This window comes from Poecilia reticulata, linkage group LG17 (assembly GCF_000633615.1).
Source record: "Poecilia reticulata strain Guanapo linkage group LG17, Guppy_female_1.0+MT, whole genome shotgun sequence".
Taxonomy (NCBI): domain Eukaryota; kingdom Metazoa; phylum Chordata; class Actinopteri; order Cyprinodontiformes; family Poeciliidae; genus Poecilia; species Poecilia reticulata.
This window is the reverse complement of record NC_024347.1, coordinates 26,714,693-26,732,082: the sequence shown is the minus strand read 5'-3', so window position 1 is coordinate 26,732,082 and position 17,390 is coordinate 26,714,693. Positions and strand designations below refer to the sequence as shown.

Genomic DNA, 17,390 nt, shown 5'->3' with positions numbered 1-17,390 from the left:
TGGCATAGCTTTAGCTTCAACTGGTTCAAATTCTGCATAAAAAATAATTTAAAGAACTCTATATATCACCTTTTTTGATCCAATTATTAATTGGTTAATCTTAAATGATCAGCAGGTTGTCCTTGCAAAGTGTTTAAGTAAAACTTGAAAGGGTTGAGATTTTCAAATGTTGATGTTAGAAATTTGCTACATATGATAAAGCATTCATTTGTAAAATGTTTTTCTTATTTTAAAAATGAATATAAGCATTTGTGTCTTTTAATGCATTTCTAATATTGTGTATAAAAGGCTGAAATGAAAAATATGCAGATTGTACCTTTTTCTTTTATTCAATTAATCGTCAGAATAATCAAAGATTTATCAATTAGAACAATCAATAGGTAATTCCAGCAAAAACTGGCAGTACTTCTCCATCTTTAAACTTTTCTTCATGGAGAATCCAGAGAGGCTAAGGTGTTTGTTTACCTTTAATCGTTCAGATGCAAAGGGAACTGAACAGCAGACGAGGCGAAGGCCCCAACGTCAAAGATGGGAGCTTAGCCCACAGAGGAGTGTTTTCACCTCAGGAAAGCCCGAGCAGCGTCCCGCGCTCCCCTCACGCTCCTCCGTCCCCCTGTTCGTCCACTCCAGTGCCTGCGCCCCCCACGCGCTCCCACTCAGACTCTGAGGCGTTGCTGGGAGAGAAGGGGGCCGCCGTGAGGCTGAAGGGCCCGACGGAGAACCTGTTCCTGGATGCGCTGTCTCTGGACCCCCTGAGTGGCCTGGAGGTCCCGCCGCCCTGCCGGCTGGAGAGCGAGAAGAGGTTCCCCTGCCTGAACGAGGTTAGCATGTTAGCATGTCAACTGAAGTTAACGTACAGTTATATGAAGATATGACCCCATCCCTCACAAGATGATGCTCATAAAGGTGGCCAGTAGTGGGGGGCATACAGTATATATATATATGAAATACTCTTCTGTATATGATATACTCCTATATTTAATAAGTTGTTTCTGTTTTTATTTCCAGTTCCAATAGGTTAGTATCACATTATTATTATTATTATTATTATTATTATTATTATTTGTATAAAAATGCATTTATTTTTTAAACGTATTTAAATATTATAAATTAAAAATTGTACTGGGTTTTACATACATATACATGAAATATAATTAATAAATGTTTATATATTTCAGTTGTGTTTGTTTTCCATTTTACTTAATGTTTTTGAACATTGTTTTATTTTGGATATTTAAAATGTTTCCAGTTGCAGTGTGGTGTGTGTTTTTTTTTTTTACAAAACCAGTTTATTAGTCTTCCAAGCTAATTAACATGGGTTATTAAATTACATCTGTCACATTAAAACAACAATATCTTTATCGCAATAACTACTGTCACAATAACAAAATTTGTTATTATGACAATTCTAGTTCCACTTTGACCACCCACTGTTTAGTAACAAAAATCCAGCTTGTTTTATGCCTGCTCAGTTAACATCAATTCTTGGTGTTATTTGGTAATAAAAAGAAGGGTTTGTTGCTGTGAAAAGATTTTCTAGACCAAATAAAGTAAAGAAAATATCCAAAAGGTTAGGAAATTGTCTACATTTTACTAAGACAACAAAACTGTCACTTTGTTCATTAACATAATGCTTGTCTAAATTGTTACTGAGCATAAAAAAATCACAACATAATTATTTTAAGTTTCTAATACAATGTGGCCGCAGAGTAGCTTCAGCTCTGGGATTCTGGCCAATGTTTGCCTCCACTGCTGTGTGTAAACAGAGTTACATCTGTTGTTTCAGGCTCTCAATGAGATTTCAGAGGGTGACGGCTCTCCTGGATACCCAGAAGAGGAGATGAGGGAAGGTGGAAGTCTCCTCAGGTAGGAGTTGAACCCCATTCAGCCTGACTGGTTGTCGTTTCCAGGCTTTTACTGCATTTCTCTCACTCCTTCGTACACGACGGCCCCTTGGGACGCTTTGTGTTGATTCTGTTTGCTTTTACTAGAAGTGACGCACAGTTTGTCCCTGGTGGCTTTTATTTGGTCTTTTCTTTTTAAGCAGGATAGAGATCCACGCTGCTTTGATTATAAATAATTCAGCCAACTTTGAAATATTAAGAAGCTTTCATCTGGTTTGCAAAAAAAGAAAGAAGGAAAGAATGAAATGTGTTGAGATTACTTATCATCCTGAGTGGGGATAGAAAGGAGACGAGTTCATGTATTTTCAGGAACATATGAAATGTTTTGTCATGTCTATAAAACGAGCCGTTTCAGAATCTAACGTCACAAATCTCACCTTGTAACCCCAGAGAAGCCAGCCCGTTACCTAGCAACCCAAACGGAACTCCACTCATCACCTAGGAACCAAGTGGAGTTCCAGAACATTTGGTCATAATAATAATAATAATAATAATAATAATAGATTTTATTTATAATGCCTTTTATATCTTTAGATCCCAAAGGGCAAAAACATTACAAGCAATCGTAATGAATAGAAATAATTAATAAAACGAATAAATAAAAGCGATTAAAACCAAATTCTAAGAAAATGCTTCTGCTTTTCAAAGATGTAGCGTTGTTTAATTGCGAGTCTCTTTGCAGCCATTTTTACGCGAGTGTAAATGTTGAGTTGGGGGGGCGTGGTCAGAAGCAACTTACTTTAATTTAAAGTGACAAAAGGTCCTAAAGCAGATGAAAAGAGATCAAAATAGGCATAACTGAGCAGACTAAAATCTTATTGTCTGAATGAGTTTTTCAAAAATCGTATTTTGAATAGTCCGCAGTGTACGGGTGTCCAAAGTGTGGCCTGGGGGCCATTTACGGCCCCTGAACTGATCATGTCTGGCCCCTAACCTCAGTTCAAGAATGATACAAATTTGTTTCCCTGGCATAGGTGTTTACAAAATTATTACAGACAATGTTAAAATAGAAAAGGACAGTGTAGTAGAATTACTACTGAATGTAATTTTTTTTCAAATTAGTTACTCATGTAAATGTAATTAGGTCAATTTAACTGGTTCCTACCCATCTGTGTTGGTTTATTACTTGCTCATGGTTTCATTTATTGCTGTTGATGTGTTTTATGTTTAGAGCCAAGTCTGTTTGCTCCATGAGCGACTTCCAGCGGCTGATGGACAGCTCGCCGTTCCTCCCCGACAAGTCACGCCCCGGCGGCCCCGACCGAGACGACGTCACGCCGCCGCTCTCTCCGGACGACCTCAAGTACATCGAGGAGTTCAGCAACAAGGGCTGGGGCTTCCCCGGCCCGCGGTCAGTTCTGGAAGGGGAGGCCGGGTCCGACCAGTTTCCGCCGGCCTCCTGGTTCCTGACCACCAGCGCCACCATGACCACCAGCACCCTGAGCAGCCCCGAGCACTGCCACAAGTCCCCGCTCCGGGGCCCCGGGGCCGGGGTCGGAGTGGAGCACTACGGGGTTCCCATCCTCCACAGTCCAACCCGAGCAGGGGCGGCGGACCAAACCGCCACCCAGGACCCGGATCTGCTTTATTCCAAAGGTAAAGGTTAGTTATCAATTATTCTGATGCAACTATTATAGAAATATTTTTTACTAGAGATGCACCGATTAATCGATTAAAATAGATTATTTCAACAACTGATTCATCATGATTAATCTGATTTCAGCCCTACTTGATAGATTTTTTTTTTAACAGAATTTGAACCGAGTGAAATTAAAATTATGCCACTTAAGGTTGTCCTTTATATTAAATTCATAATTTATATATATATTTTTAAGAGTTTAGGTTAATTACTGCTCTGAGTGTGTTCTTTCAACAGAAGCCTCTTTATAATTCAGTTACTAAGATAAGATAAAATTATCTGTTATTAGTTCAACAAGTGAAATATTTAAACTGGACAGAACAGGAGTAACACAAATAAAGACAAACAGCAAGATATTAAGATATTTTCAATAGAAAGTAAACCAAAAATGCTCAATAACATTTTGTTTTTGCAATGCATCGTTTGATAATGGTTTCAAAACAATAATATTATCATTTATCGCTATAATTACTGGGATGACACTGCAAAAGCACAAAATGTCACCAAGTATTTTTGTCTAGTTTCTAGTTCAAATATCTTAATACACTGGAAATAAAACAAAACTGACTTACAAGTAACTTTTCAGCCAGACACAGGAGCTTGTTTTACAAAAACAACTTCTTAATGTTGATTAGAAAATTATCTAGTGCTTTTTTAAAAAGAAATTCTAATAACCCTAATACATACCACAGTTACCGACGGCAACAGAAAAAGGGGGCGGAGCTGGCAGTTACCGGTTGCTAGGAACTGCCAGTTACCGGTTGCTATGGTAACCACCAACTGCCAAGAGCAGTGTAACAGAACTGAACACACCAATAAATGTTTGTTGACTAAACAAAATACATTTATTTTGTTTAGTCAGCACTCATAATTAATTGATTATACACTCATAATTAATTGATTACAAAATTATTAGCTGATTATTTCAACAATCGATTTGTCTCTACTAATCTGATTAATTGTTTCAGCACTAAAGGGTAGCAAACCGCGGCTGGGAGGAGAGGCCGGAGGATCAGACGAGGTGTTCAGCGGTCCGCGGTGGCCGTGTCTCCTGGAGGGCGGCGGACTCCGGACGTCTCCCAGCACGTCCCCCATCTGCTCCACTGTGGGTTACGCCTCCTCTCTCGAGCTGCAGCTCCAGAAAAACCTGAGCGACGACATGAAGGAGGTGGCCATCTCCGTCCGCAACGCCATCCGCTCCCCGCCGGGGCTGACGGTGCGCGACACCGCCAGCCAGACCAACGGCTTCACTACGCGAGGAACCCAGACGACCCAGACCATCAGCGTCGGCCTGCAGACGGACCTACTGCGGAACCTCACCAGCAGCCCCCACCGCTGCCTCACCCCGAAAGGTGGCGGCACGCCCATCTCGTCTCCATCGCGCAGCACGAGGAAGGTGCAGTACTCGCCGGTGGTGCAAAGCAAGTTTGAGCGACCGTGCTGCTCGCCCAAATACGGCTCTCCAAAGCTGCAGCGTAAGCCGTCCACGTCCGGGAAGAACGAGCCGACAAACAGCCGTGCCGCCACGTAAGCAATTAATCAATTAATGATATTTGAAAATGAGCTGGATGTATGCAAAATTCACATTTCGCTTTCATTTGGATCTCTACTGCTTCTAAAAACAATCTAAGCATTTTAAGAAATCACCCAGCTCTTTTATGGCAGTAAATTAATTTTTTTTGGTGCCTGGAATATGAGAGGTTTCAAAAATCTCTGGAATGTAATGTCACAAATCAGAAGGCACTGCCTGTTACTTAGCAACCCAAGTGCAACTCCAGCACATTTGGTCAACTAATTTTGTCTGTGCTGTACAAAGGCTGCTGGAAAAGACAAGTGTTTTGTTGCTGACTTATCATCCAGAAACCGCTTCATACTTTATTGTTGGTTGTGCAGGAGGCTCCACTTCTGCTTTTCAAAAATTGCACATCTGCAAACAGATGTGCAATTATGCAAACAGATGTGCTTCATTGCACATCTGACAAGAGGCCCTAAAACAGGAGATCAAAATAGGAAGAACAGACCAAACTATTATTTGAATATGGTCTTAAAACAACAATATTATCATTTATCGCAATAATTACTGGTTCTTGTTGTCCTGACAGCCCCACCGCCACACCCTCCACCCCGCAAAAGGGCAACAGTGAGTCGGCGTGGGCGCGCTCCACCACCACCCGGGACAGCCCCGTCCACACCACCATCAACGACGGCCTCTCCAGCCTCTTCAACATTATCGACCACACACCGGTCGTCTTCGAGAAATTCAACAAATCCCCCAGCCGCTCCCGGCCGACGCCGCCCGCCACCGCAGAGCCCAGCCCGGCTCACGGGGCTGCCGCCAGTGGACGCTCGCCCAGCCCGGTGCAGCTGATTGTGGAGACTCAAGGCGACAGGAACCCAGAGGTGGTCAGCATCCGGCAGGACCTCTCCGCGCCGCCGGGATACACGCTGGCTGAAAACGCGGCGCGTATCCTGAACAAGAAGCTGCAGGAGCAGAGCTTCAGGGAGGAGCGCCGGCTGCAGGCAGGTGGACAGGGCAGCCACGGCAGGGACGTCGTCCGAACGGCGGAGACGGACAGAGGACAGTCTGGATGTATGGAGGTAAATATACAGACGCCCTGGATTCAGCGCTTCATCATTCAGTTTATCTGGCGGCCATGTTTTATGACACACTGACATCATCGCCTCGGATTCCCTTTGAAGACGAACAAGTTTTCAGTCGTAGTCCAGATAACAACATGCACTAAAATGTTAATTTTTTTTTTTCTCTCAGATTGAAAGCACTCACTGATGCGATGGTAATGTTAAAACATTTAGCTCTCTTCAGAAACACTGAGCCTCTCTCCTCTGCTGCATGCTGGGAGTTTCTTCTTCTCTCTGTGTATTCCTGTTGCTTGTAATCTGTCCTCTGAGCTCCGACTTTTACTGAAATATGCTTCACTTTGCTGATAACTGGAGCTGTGACGTCAATGTTACATAGACTTACAGCTTAAGAGTGAAATGATTACGGTAATCAATCTTTTAGGGCTGGGTGATAATTCAATGTTATTATTTTATTGATTATTTGATATTTGAATATTTAAGTTTTGGAAGATAAGTTCCCTGTGTTTCTAGAATTCTGAGTGACACCCGGGGCGGTCATCTTGTTTTAGAGCTTCTATTCACTTGAACTTTGAATTCAGGTAAATTTTTTTCGGGCCAGATAGACCTGGACCATAAATCAATAATAATGTATATATTGCAATGGACACATGATCATTATCAATAGATAATACATCTGATCGAATGTTCAATATATAGAATATTCTCTGAACTCCGATCCAGAACTGCACAGCATTCTGGGAGATGTAGGCAGAGGAAAGACATTAAGTCCTGATAACTTTTGAAGCATTTCAGAAAGGATGAGTGACATAAAACCCCTTTTTGAATACATTTTCTATTTGTAATTTTTTTTTATATTAAAAAAATAGATAAAAATCACATCTGATATGAAAGAGAGCCACATCGCCCAGCCCTACAAATATCACTGAAATCCAATTAAATCCTTAACCAGAATACTTGAGCAGTTGCAGTTTGAGTGGCTTGATGAAATCAGAGCTTCAGCCGTTCAGAGAAAATATATCTGCATTCAATATACTTAATAGTAATAATAAACTGATAATGTTTGTCAATTCAATACGAAAATACTTTATCCTGTAAGAAAATTAAATGTTGTATTCTTAAAGAGTTGTGGTGTATGGTGATGGATCTCCAGTAGCAGTCAGTGTTGCTGTAGGACTGAAGAGGCCTCTGACTGAAGAGTGCTGCTACACGATGGTCTCATGACTGTTAAGCTAACCGCTAAATTTTCAGGTAGCAGAGGCGATATTTCACAGTCCTGTATGACAGCATCTGTAGCCTCGATAATCCACCTCATTTGCTTTTGCCGCCTCATTTTAAATCTTTGTCTAGCCGTATGGCTTGAAAGCTGAACAGAAAGACGCTAAAGTTGGGTTTTTGGGTCATAATCCAGGTGGTATTTCTGCTTTTGAGATGCTAATCAGATGCTCCCAGTTGTAAAAATGACACCTTGTTGCTACGGTTACGCGTCATAACTGTCCGAAAGTAAAAAAGTGTTGGAGCAAAAATCCCTCCAAAACCAGAAGGAATAATTATCCAAAAAATGGTAACACCTCAACCAAAAGATTATGAAATAAATTTTATAAACAAAGCTAATCACAACTACCCTGCAAAAACACAAAATCTTACCAATTATGTTGGGTCAATTTATAAATCAGTTGACACTGACGTTGGAATGTTTTATAGTGTTTCAACCAGATGAAGCTAAAACTGCCACTTGGGGAGTTCTGGGTGCAACATATTTACAGACTAAGGGTTGTAAGATGTTTTTTTTTTTTTCAGATTTTTGGCTTACATGCTGTTCTGAGTGTGTTGTTCTTCCAGCAAATAACCTTTTAGAGTGTGTTTACGCCAGTTAACTAATAATCGATCACTAAATTAGTTGACGATTAATCACAATTATTTCAGCCTGTCTTCTGAAAGTAATTAGAATTGATTTTAAGTTATCCGAGTAAAAGAGGTTAAATTCAAATGCGCACCACACTTTTCAGATTTTTATATTGAAAAACATAAATGAAAATCCACTTAACTGGAAGGAAACTACAGGATTTTTGTAATTTAATCTCAAAACTCACTGACATGAAAGTTAGCTGTTTCCTCTGCTGCTTTTTATTCCAGGTTTGTTTAACTGCTCTGTGATCTGGAGGCTGCAACTCGCCACCCTATGTCTGCTTTCAATTTGCAAATCCTTCTTTTCCGTTGCTCAGTTTTATAAAATAACATTTCCTGCTCTATATCTTCCCCTCCTCTCCCCCGTTTCCTCCTCTCTCGGCTCGCTCTGTCCCTCCTCTTTCCTGTCCGCTGATCCAGAACCACACTGTCATACTAACAACTCCTTGGGGACTCTAATTCTGCTTGTCTCCATGATGTAAGTTCCTCTTCCTCCTCTTCCTCCTCTTCTTCTCCCTTGGCCTGTGGCGGTGGGTTCACCAGGCTCGCGGACCTTTCACCTCCTCCACATGCCCCCTCCTCATTAATGCATGCTTTCACAGGTCAGCAGTGTGTGAAGCCGTCGGCGCGGTCGACACGTTGTGCCATGCCTGTGTTGGTTCTGCTCCTTCGTGGTGATGCATGCTCTGTGTTTCTCTGTGGGACCCGACTGCTGGTTTTGCATGTTGTTCATTAAATATCAGTTGCACAAATTCCACTACAACCCCATTCTGTTTGTCAGAGTATTAAAATTCATCCTGATGAAACTTAATCACACTTTCTGCACTTAGAATGTGAAACAGCCTCTGTTGTCATTCAGAGCCGGCCCAAAGCATCGCAAGTAAGAGCTGCAGTTTGTAACTTTTAGAAAAATAGGCAGGAAAGGCAACAAAATGTCAATAATTAACAAAGAAGTAACAAAATAATGAAATCAGGCAAAATGAAATGTTTCCAAATCAGTTTCTCAAAAATTTTAATAAAAACTACAGGCGTTTGTCTGATTTTTTTTTGGTTAAAACATGTTTGTTTTTTATTCAGTGGACAGAAAATCTAGAAATTTTACTCAAGTAAAAGTAGAAATACTTCATAATAAAATTACTCAAGTAAACGTAAAAAGTGAAATGTAGTAAAAAATAATCCTAAAAGTACTTTTTTTTTCTTTTTTCAAAAAAGTTACTCAAGTAAATATAATTGAGAAAATGTAGCTAGTTACTACCTGCCTCTGATTGTGAGACAGATAATCTGTGAAAAAAATCAATGTCTTTTCCTGGCGCTACTATTGTGGTCTGCAAAAATCAACCAATCAGAGCCAGGAGGCGAGTCTTATCGCTGTTAATCAAACTCATGTACCAATGGTGGAAAAACAACTTACTGTTACAGAAAAAAACATTTATCCTCTGTCATCGGTAGCTATGCTAATTAGCCTTTGCATTTGTGACAGGCTATGTTGGAGTGAACCAGCTGTAGCGTAGCAGAGAGGAAACAAGAGTGATTGACAGAGATAAGACCCTCCTCCTGGCTCTGATTGGTTGTGGCAGATGAGCAAGATATTTTTTTCAGATTATTTGTCTTATACCGTCACGACAATGATAATTGTAACAAATATGTAAAAAAAAAGCTTTTTCATGTGCAGAAGACTTTGTCGATATTCTGCTAATATTGAAAAAACACAATTTCGCATATTTTTTTTCTTTAAAAAAATTGCAATAAAAACTTCCAGTGAATAAGTTTGTTCACGCGATAAGTCATTATAAAACATGCTGTGACATCGTCCTCCCACCACTTCCTGTCGTCGTCTTCGGCATCCAGTTGTTGATCATGTAACTCGTGTGATGTGAAAAAAAGTCTTCACATCCCACTTTTGTGAAACACGCAAATTTCAAAAAGCAATTTCTTTTTAAATTTGCTTTTAGGAAATTTATTTTTCTAATTACAACTTGCACTGTTATGTGGTCAATGGAAAGGTGGTCACTGAATAATATAATCAAAACTGATTTTCACATTTATTTTATCGCTGTTACATAAATAATAGGTTGATATCTTTCTGCTTTTGGGGAAATATAAAATATAAAACTTATTTTGTTTACTGTAAATTTTATTTATTTATTTTATCTATTGATGTTACTTTCAAATAACTAAAATAATATGGGACACTTAAATACCTCTGCATTTTGAAATTCAAATTATTTATTTTAGATGGCTACATAACACTGGTATGATGTAAGATAGTTACAAAATGATCCTAATAACAACAGGTATGTTAGAGTAGCTTAGGAATGATAATACATCTGCTATTTTGTTGTATAGCAGATGTATATACAACATCTGTATATACATCTGCTTTCCGAATGGAAATCTGCTTTGGGCCCCAAAAATGCTTGGGCCGGCCCTGCTCTCATTCACATATTAATGGTGTTTTTGGCAAGTTGACATTTGTGGACTTTAACATTAACATTATAACTTATGTCATAACTTTATTACTCACTTTGTGTGTTGTGCATGTGCTACAAATCACTAACAACAAACAAACTATTAACCTTTGACCTTATCACTCATGTGTTGATAATTATGAAGATGAAATGTTGAAGGGAATACATCAGTTTTTATTCAACTTTTCCTTTTGAACTGGGTTTAATTAATATTTTGATTGGGAATCAATCCAAATATTAATAATGTTGAAGTCGGTATCAGCATCGGATCAATACTAATGTGGTAAAAATGATACTTTAGTCTCAGAATCCATCTTGATTTTTTTTTTTATTATACTTTCTGAATGCCACCTCAAAAAATATCTTGTTTTGATTTGATCTCAACTGGTAATTTTTTTGCACATTTTTGTTTTTCTGTTTTTTAATATTTATCATGTTAATATGTTSTAACAAAATAATTTAAAGGAAAATTCACAAAAACACCTGATGGTCCGAAGTTTGATGATATATAAAACCTAAATAATAAAGTATCCATATTGATATCAGTATTGGTGACTCTGTATTTACTTAGTATCCAGTCAATACAAAGATTTGCCAAATTGCACATCTAGTTTAGGCTAGCAGCTAATGCTAAAGCTAGTTGCCAAATTACAGAGCCACATAATAAATTAGAATATTACTGAAGTAATTTTATCACTAAGTGAAACACATTATATAGATTAATTACACTCAGATGGATGTTTGAAAGCCTTTATTTCTGTTAAATTTTGTTTTTCCATTTCCACTTTATTTCTCATACATAAAAATAAATAAGAAACGTGAATTCTGGAAGTATTATTGGATAAGTATGGATCACTGTGAATTGGTTAATAATCATGCAAAACCACAGTTGGGCTCCTAAAACTCATCAGGTTTGTGTGTTTTGATCATTTGTTCATCTAAAAGTTGCTCCAGTAAAAAACGTCTGGCAGATTTTGCAGGTTGGATGTTTTTCCATTTGAGCTGCTTTTAAATCAGACTAACGCTGTTTCCACCAGGTTCATTTCTACATGTCATGACATCATTTGTGATGGTTTTCCTTCACTTTTCCAGTGCATTATGGGATTGTTTTTCCTCCAGGTTGATCCAATCGTTTCCTTTGACAAAAGATGATGACTGGTGGCGTTTTTATTTTCCTTTTAAAGAATATACTTTTATACACATTTAACACATTTGTGTTGTAAAAAACATCAAAATAATTTAAATGTAAAAACCCTAAATTTAATTTGACCGAGTCGGAAAATGTTTAATTTTATTTATGACAATTGTCCCTGAACAGTTGCTTCATGAAATTATATTGAATTATTTATGTGCTTTAAACATTCAGATATGTTGGTATTTATTTCCCAGTTAATTTTTTATCTCAATAAGTTGTTTTGAAAAAGATGAAGGGTTTTCTGATGAACAAAGACCAATTCTGCCATGTTAAAGAAAATAATAAACATATTTTTAGCTGCTTAATTAACATACAGTTTGAATCTAAAGTAAATGTGGCAGATTTAGATTTAAAATATATTTTTAATTTTATCAGAAAGTTTGCTTCTGATTATAAATCAGATTTAATACCTCAGTAGATATTAAAATAATCTTAAAGGATATTTATGTGTAGTTTTTCTTTACATTTTATTAAACGGAAAGAAATGAAGGTGTTGGTGTGCATTCAGAAATTCAAGATATGTGTTTTTCCATCATTTCCTGTTTTAATGTCTGTTTTTCCAAAAAGCTGAAATGTTGATTTTAGATCCGTGATCTGATGTATTTGTGATAAAAACTTTGCAAAGTCCTGCAAGTTGCCGTCAAACATCTGGATTTCTGCATCAGCTTTAATCACATGTTCTATCGATCACTGCGGCTTGTTTTTGTGTCGATCGTGTTGCTTAACAAGTGAAATACATTTGATTAGTTCAAGTGAATTTAGAAAACAGTTTGTTGATCCAAAATATTTTAGAAGCCAAAAAACCTAACAACTGAGAGCTTTAATTTACCCAATGTTGGGTAAAATTAACTTTTTTGAGCTTTACGTTATGTTATAATTTTATTCCCTGATCAAAAACGTATCTGGAGCTTTGCTTTGATTCTTTCATGAATGTTTGAGAAATCCTATAATCTCCATGGCAACCGTTAAGCAAAATACGTGGAATGACCTAGGCGGAGTTTCTTAAAGAGACGGAGGCATTAAATTCCAAAGTCACATTCAACATTTTTATCACAACTGAAGGTAAAATAGTTACCTGATTTTGCTGTAAAACAATATTATGAGCCTAAAAACACACAATTCTTCCCTTTTAAGTTGAGTTTCTTAAGCAGTGAAACTGAAATCATTTTCAGATTTTTCTCCTCGTCCTCTTTGTCTATTTTAAGCCGAGTAAGTGCTTTTTCTCTGTTTCTCTGCTGACATTTGGAGGGAATAGACGCATGAAACTCTTCCAACCTTTACGTTCGACTGAACATTTTTAATCTTCCTCCTGCTACATTAAACATCTTCTACATTAAATGAACTCAACTACTTACGTTTTCCTCACCTTGACGCTTGAAGTTGTCATTAAAATATCCAAAATTTCTGTGCTAAATTTCTCATCTGTGTTCCTCAGTTTCTGTTCACCAGAGGTGGGTAGAGTGACGTAGATCGAGGTTTTCTGTTTGTTAAATGATCAAATCATCTTACAATAGAAAATTATGGCAACATCACCAATTATGCCTTAAAGTAACCAGGATGTTCAGTTTTTACACAGCTATCCAGTGATTTTACTCAAAAGCTGCACTCAAATCTGCTTTAAATTAATTTATTTGGTTAAATTCAGCAAGCATTTTTACATAGTCTTTTATTATGTTGATAATTTGCAGAATGCACCCAAAATTTGTACTGAAGTAACAGTTTTGCTACTTCAGCATATCTTCACTCAAGTAAAAAGTATTTGGCAAAAAGTCTATTGAAGTACTGAGTAACTGATCAAATTATCAATCTATTTAAAAATGACAATATGAGATGGACCAAAATACAAAGTTGAATGGAAATTTTGTTTTTTTTAAACACAAAAGTGACAATAATTCACATAGGTAACAAAAAATAAAATCAGGCTAAATAAATGTTTCAAATTCAGTTTCTTTCAATAAAAAACTTATGAAACTTTAACAAAAACTGCAGGTGTGTGTCTGTGTCTGGTGAATTTTTGGTTAAAACATGTTTGAGTTTTATTCAGTGGTAGAAAATCCAGAAAATTACTAAAATAAGAGTAAAAATACTTCATAATAAAATTATTCAAGTAAAAGACAGAAGTACAGCGTAGTAAAAGTCAATTTTTTTCAAAAAAATTACTCGCGTAGATGTAAGTAGTTACTACCCAGCTGTGGTGTTCACCTTCTTCTTCGTCGCTCAGCTGCAGGCGCCGTGTTGCTCTTCTTCTTCTGCTTCTCCTGACGGCTACTTGTCATTGGCAGGACCTGCCTCGGTCGCCGGTGGCGCCGCCTTTGGACTCCTGCTTCTTGCGGCCGGCCCGCCCGGCGAACCGCCGACCCCCGTCACGCTGGGCCGCGCGCTCCCCCTCCTCTTCACCCAGGTGGAGCGAGGGGACAAAGAGGAGGTTCACCTTCCCGCCGATGGGACACAGGAAGCCCATCCTGGACGGAGAGGAACCAGCGTGACTTATCCCTCCCCCCTCTTCCTTCGTGTAAGCCGACCCAGTACCTCAGAATCGTCCCCCCAGAACTAGAGACCCATAGAGCCTGAACCGGGGCGTGGGGATCTAATACGTAGCACCAGCGGATCACTAAAGGAACCAGGACTTTTTGGAAGAATCTGGAATGTACTGTAATATCATGATCAGTAAATCCATTTCCATCGGAGGTGCCTGTCCAGGTGCGTCTTAATGAATCAGAATATTACAGAAAAAATTTTACTTCTGCAGTAATTCAGTTCAAACCAATCGATTTTTACACAGAGTGAAATATTTAACGTCTTTGCTTGTACTGAAATGTGAATTTCCCTCAACTCAATTCAGTTCTGTTGTGGCTTACAGATAATAAAAACCCTTAATTCAGTTTTTTGGTAAATTTGAAAGTCACGTAAAAATTGATTTTTAATGTGGATGCATCGATATTAAAGGCCGATATTGATATTTGATATTAATATTGCTGCCATTCCCGATATTTACAGATATTATATATATTTCACTTCCGTTTTGACACATTTGGAAAATAAATAAATATAGGTTGTTCATATCGGCTCAGTTTTATTCATTAGTCTGATACTGACTGATGTGTTTAAAAATAAATATCGGTTGATACCGATATTAGTGCCGATATCCAGTAGCAGTCAGTGTAACAACACATCTAATGAAATCTCTGACTGAAGACTGCTGCTTTATGAAAGTGTCATAACTAACAGCTCAATATCCGATATTCCAGAGCAACATGTTCTGGATGACGGTGTCAGTCGCTGCTGATCCACCTCCTTTGCTTTTGCTGCTCCTTTTTTTAATTTCTGTGGTTATAAAGCTTCGCAGAGATTCGTTGGAGTAGGGGATGTGATCCTTTCTCTTAATCGACGGAGGAGATGGATTAAATTCCTCCTTCTGTTTGAATTAGTGAGATGCTAATTAGCTGCTCCTTGTTTAAAAAACAAAATGTGTTGCCAAGGTTACATATAACCAAAAGTCACTCCAGCTGAACTCCATCAGAAATGAAAAGAAATAATTGTCCAAACATCTTTTTTTTTTTTTACCTCAACCAGTAACTCTTTAGAGTTCCTGTATGTACTAACAGTCACACTTGTAGTTTTTCAGTAGTTTTCCTGTGTACTCTTGTAGCCAAAAAAAATTTGTTGACAAATTCACTATCGTGTCTTTGTGAAAGGGCAATAAAGTAAGTAAGTATATTTTAAAAAGCATGAAGAAAAGTGTACAGAATGCAGAACTAACAAAACTACTTCAATATCTTGCCTCCATTAGCAGCCAAATTCTAGAATTCAGTTTTTCCTTCCCCTCAACTTTCATTTAGAGGATATTGCTGTGAACAGTAACCTTCTTTAGCAATGACCTTTCCTTTGTTAATCCCGTTTTTCATTGATTTTATGTAATTATCTTAATTTTTTTTTAAATAAAGTTTGGTTCTTTTGTTAGCTAAAAACCACAATGATCAAAATTAATATAAATAAATGCTTGAAGTATCCTCTGTTTTAGTAAATCTATGTAAGTTTAACTTTTTGAGCTGAATCACTGAAATAAATTAACTTTTTAATGATATTCTAATAAATTGATACGCGCCTGTATGTTTAAGTTACTCATTACCCCTCATATTTAAATGTATTTGCTGCAGTTTTTAACCTTTTTTCAGGTGAAAACTGCTGGCTTGCTGAACATTGCACTGTTCTTTTCTGTTACCAGTTTTTTTTTTTTTACATCCATGTATCTGAACATGATTTTTTTATTTTGCCTGCTTCTCGAGTTCACTTTTCTCTTTCAACGCAAGAAACAGAAACAAAAACAAAACAAATTTTGCAGTATTCTTCCGGCCTGCAGGGGAAACCCATGATGTCATTTCTGATGCTACCGTCCTTATTTATTTCTGTTAAGATGAATGTTTGTCTCTGTTGACTTGATGAACCTGAAGAAACTTATGCATATTTGGAAGGCAAAATAAAACCAGTTTGCATGCCTTTTGAACACTAGCACTTTAGTGCATGTATACATCCGAGCTCTAGTCTTTTGTGGTCACTCGGCTCGGCCGTGATGAAAAACTCAATGCAAAGGGAATCTCGAGCTGATTTTGTTGTCACATAAAATACCAGTTTTTAAGTAAGTTATTGTACCTTCTAGGCTATCTTTGTTACTGTTGGATATTAACTTTTTTTTCTTTTGACAAGAAAAATGGATTGTGAAAACAAAATATGAATGTTTTAAATGGAACGTCTTTGTCAAAAAATGTCTACAAATCTATAGTCTTATGAAAATATTACATGGTAATAAACAAGAATGTGTATTTACAAGTAACCTCTCTGGTTTCATGTGATTATGAGTTGCAGGATGATCCCGGACGAGCCCCCAGGTTTTTCTTTGTTTTTAGAACATGAATTAACTTTTCAGCAAGACTTAGGAGCTTTTTTAAGTAAATAATTCCTTAATATACATTTTAAGAAGTACTAGTTCCACTGCTAGATTACTTAACTTATAAAAAGATATTTTTCCCATTTTATAAATAATCTGCCAGCAGAACTAATGCTGTCTTTTTTATTAGCAATTTTCAAGAATTATTGACTTAAAAGTGCCAAAACGCTACTTGTATGTTAGTTTTATTTTAAGTGTGCTAAGATATTTGCACTAGAGATTAGACAAAAATATTTGGTAAGACTTTGTGTTTTAGAGAGACTTATATGGAGAATGATTTGAAAATAATTTATCCAATAATTACTGGGACAACACTGCAAAAACACAAAATCTTATCCAATATTATTGTCTAGTTTTTTGTGCAATTGTTGTAGTACGCTTGAAATAAAACAAAACTAACTTTAAGTTTAAATCAAGAAATTGAGCTTGTTTTAAGTCAATAACTGCTTAATATTGATTAAAAAAGTTCTAGTTAGATTGGCAGATTATTAAACTTTTAACAAGAAATCTTTCTCATGTTATAAGTAAAATAATCTGCCAGTAGAACTAATACTTTTTATAAATGTTTGAGAATTTTTGATTTAATGCTGAAAAGTTACTTCTAAGTTAGTTTTGTCTTATTTCATGTGCACTAAGATATTTGCACTAGAGATTAGACAAAAATACTTGGTAAGCATAAAGAAAAGTTTACAGAATGCAGAACTAACAAAACTACTTCAATATCTTGCCTCCA

The 17,390-nt window shown here is 37.3% G+C and overlaps 1 protein-coding gene across 8 annotated transcripts in view; it reads left to right on the top strand.

Annotated features, from left to right (window-relative positions):
- Positions 1-16,543, top strand: part of mtcl1 (microtubule crosslinking factor 1) — a 69,963-nt gene extending 53,420 nt beyond the window's left edge. For 3 of the 8 annotated variants that reach the window (XM_008434586.1, XM_017310005.1, XM_017310007.1), the window contains 6 exons: positions 480-821; positions 1,787-1,866; positions 3,076-3,506; positions 4,512-5,070; positions 5,646-6,141; positions 13,995-16,543. In XM_008434586.1, coding sequence (XP_008432808.1) covers positions 480-821; positions 1,787-1,866; positions 3,076-3,506; positions 4,512-5,070; positions 5,646-6,141; positions 13,995-14,198 — 2,112 coding nt within the window. In that variant the 3' untranslated portion in view covers positions 14,199-16,543. Of the gene's footprint in view, positions 1-479; positions 822-1,786; positions 1,867-3,075; positions 3,507-4,511; positions 5,071-5,645; positions 6,142-6,313; positions 6,339-8,469; positions 8,528-8,651; positions 8,797-13,994 lie in introns of those variants that run through there. The other 5 variants (XM_017310008.1, XM_017310009.1, XM_017310010.1 and 2 more) reach the window with 5 other exon arrangements.
- The last annotated feature ends 847 nt before the right edge of the window (positions 16,544-17,390 follow it).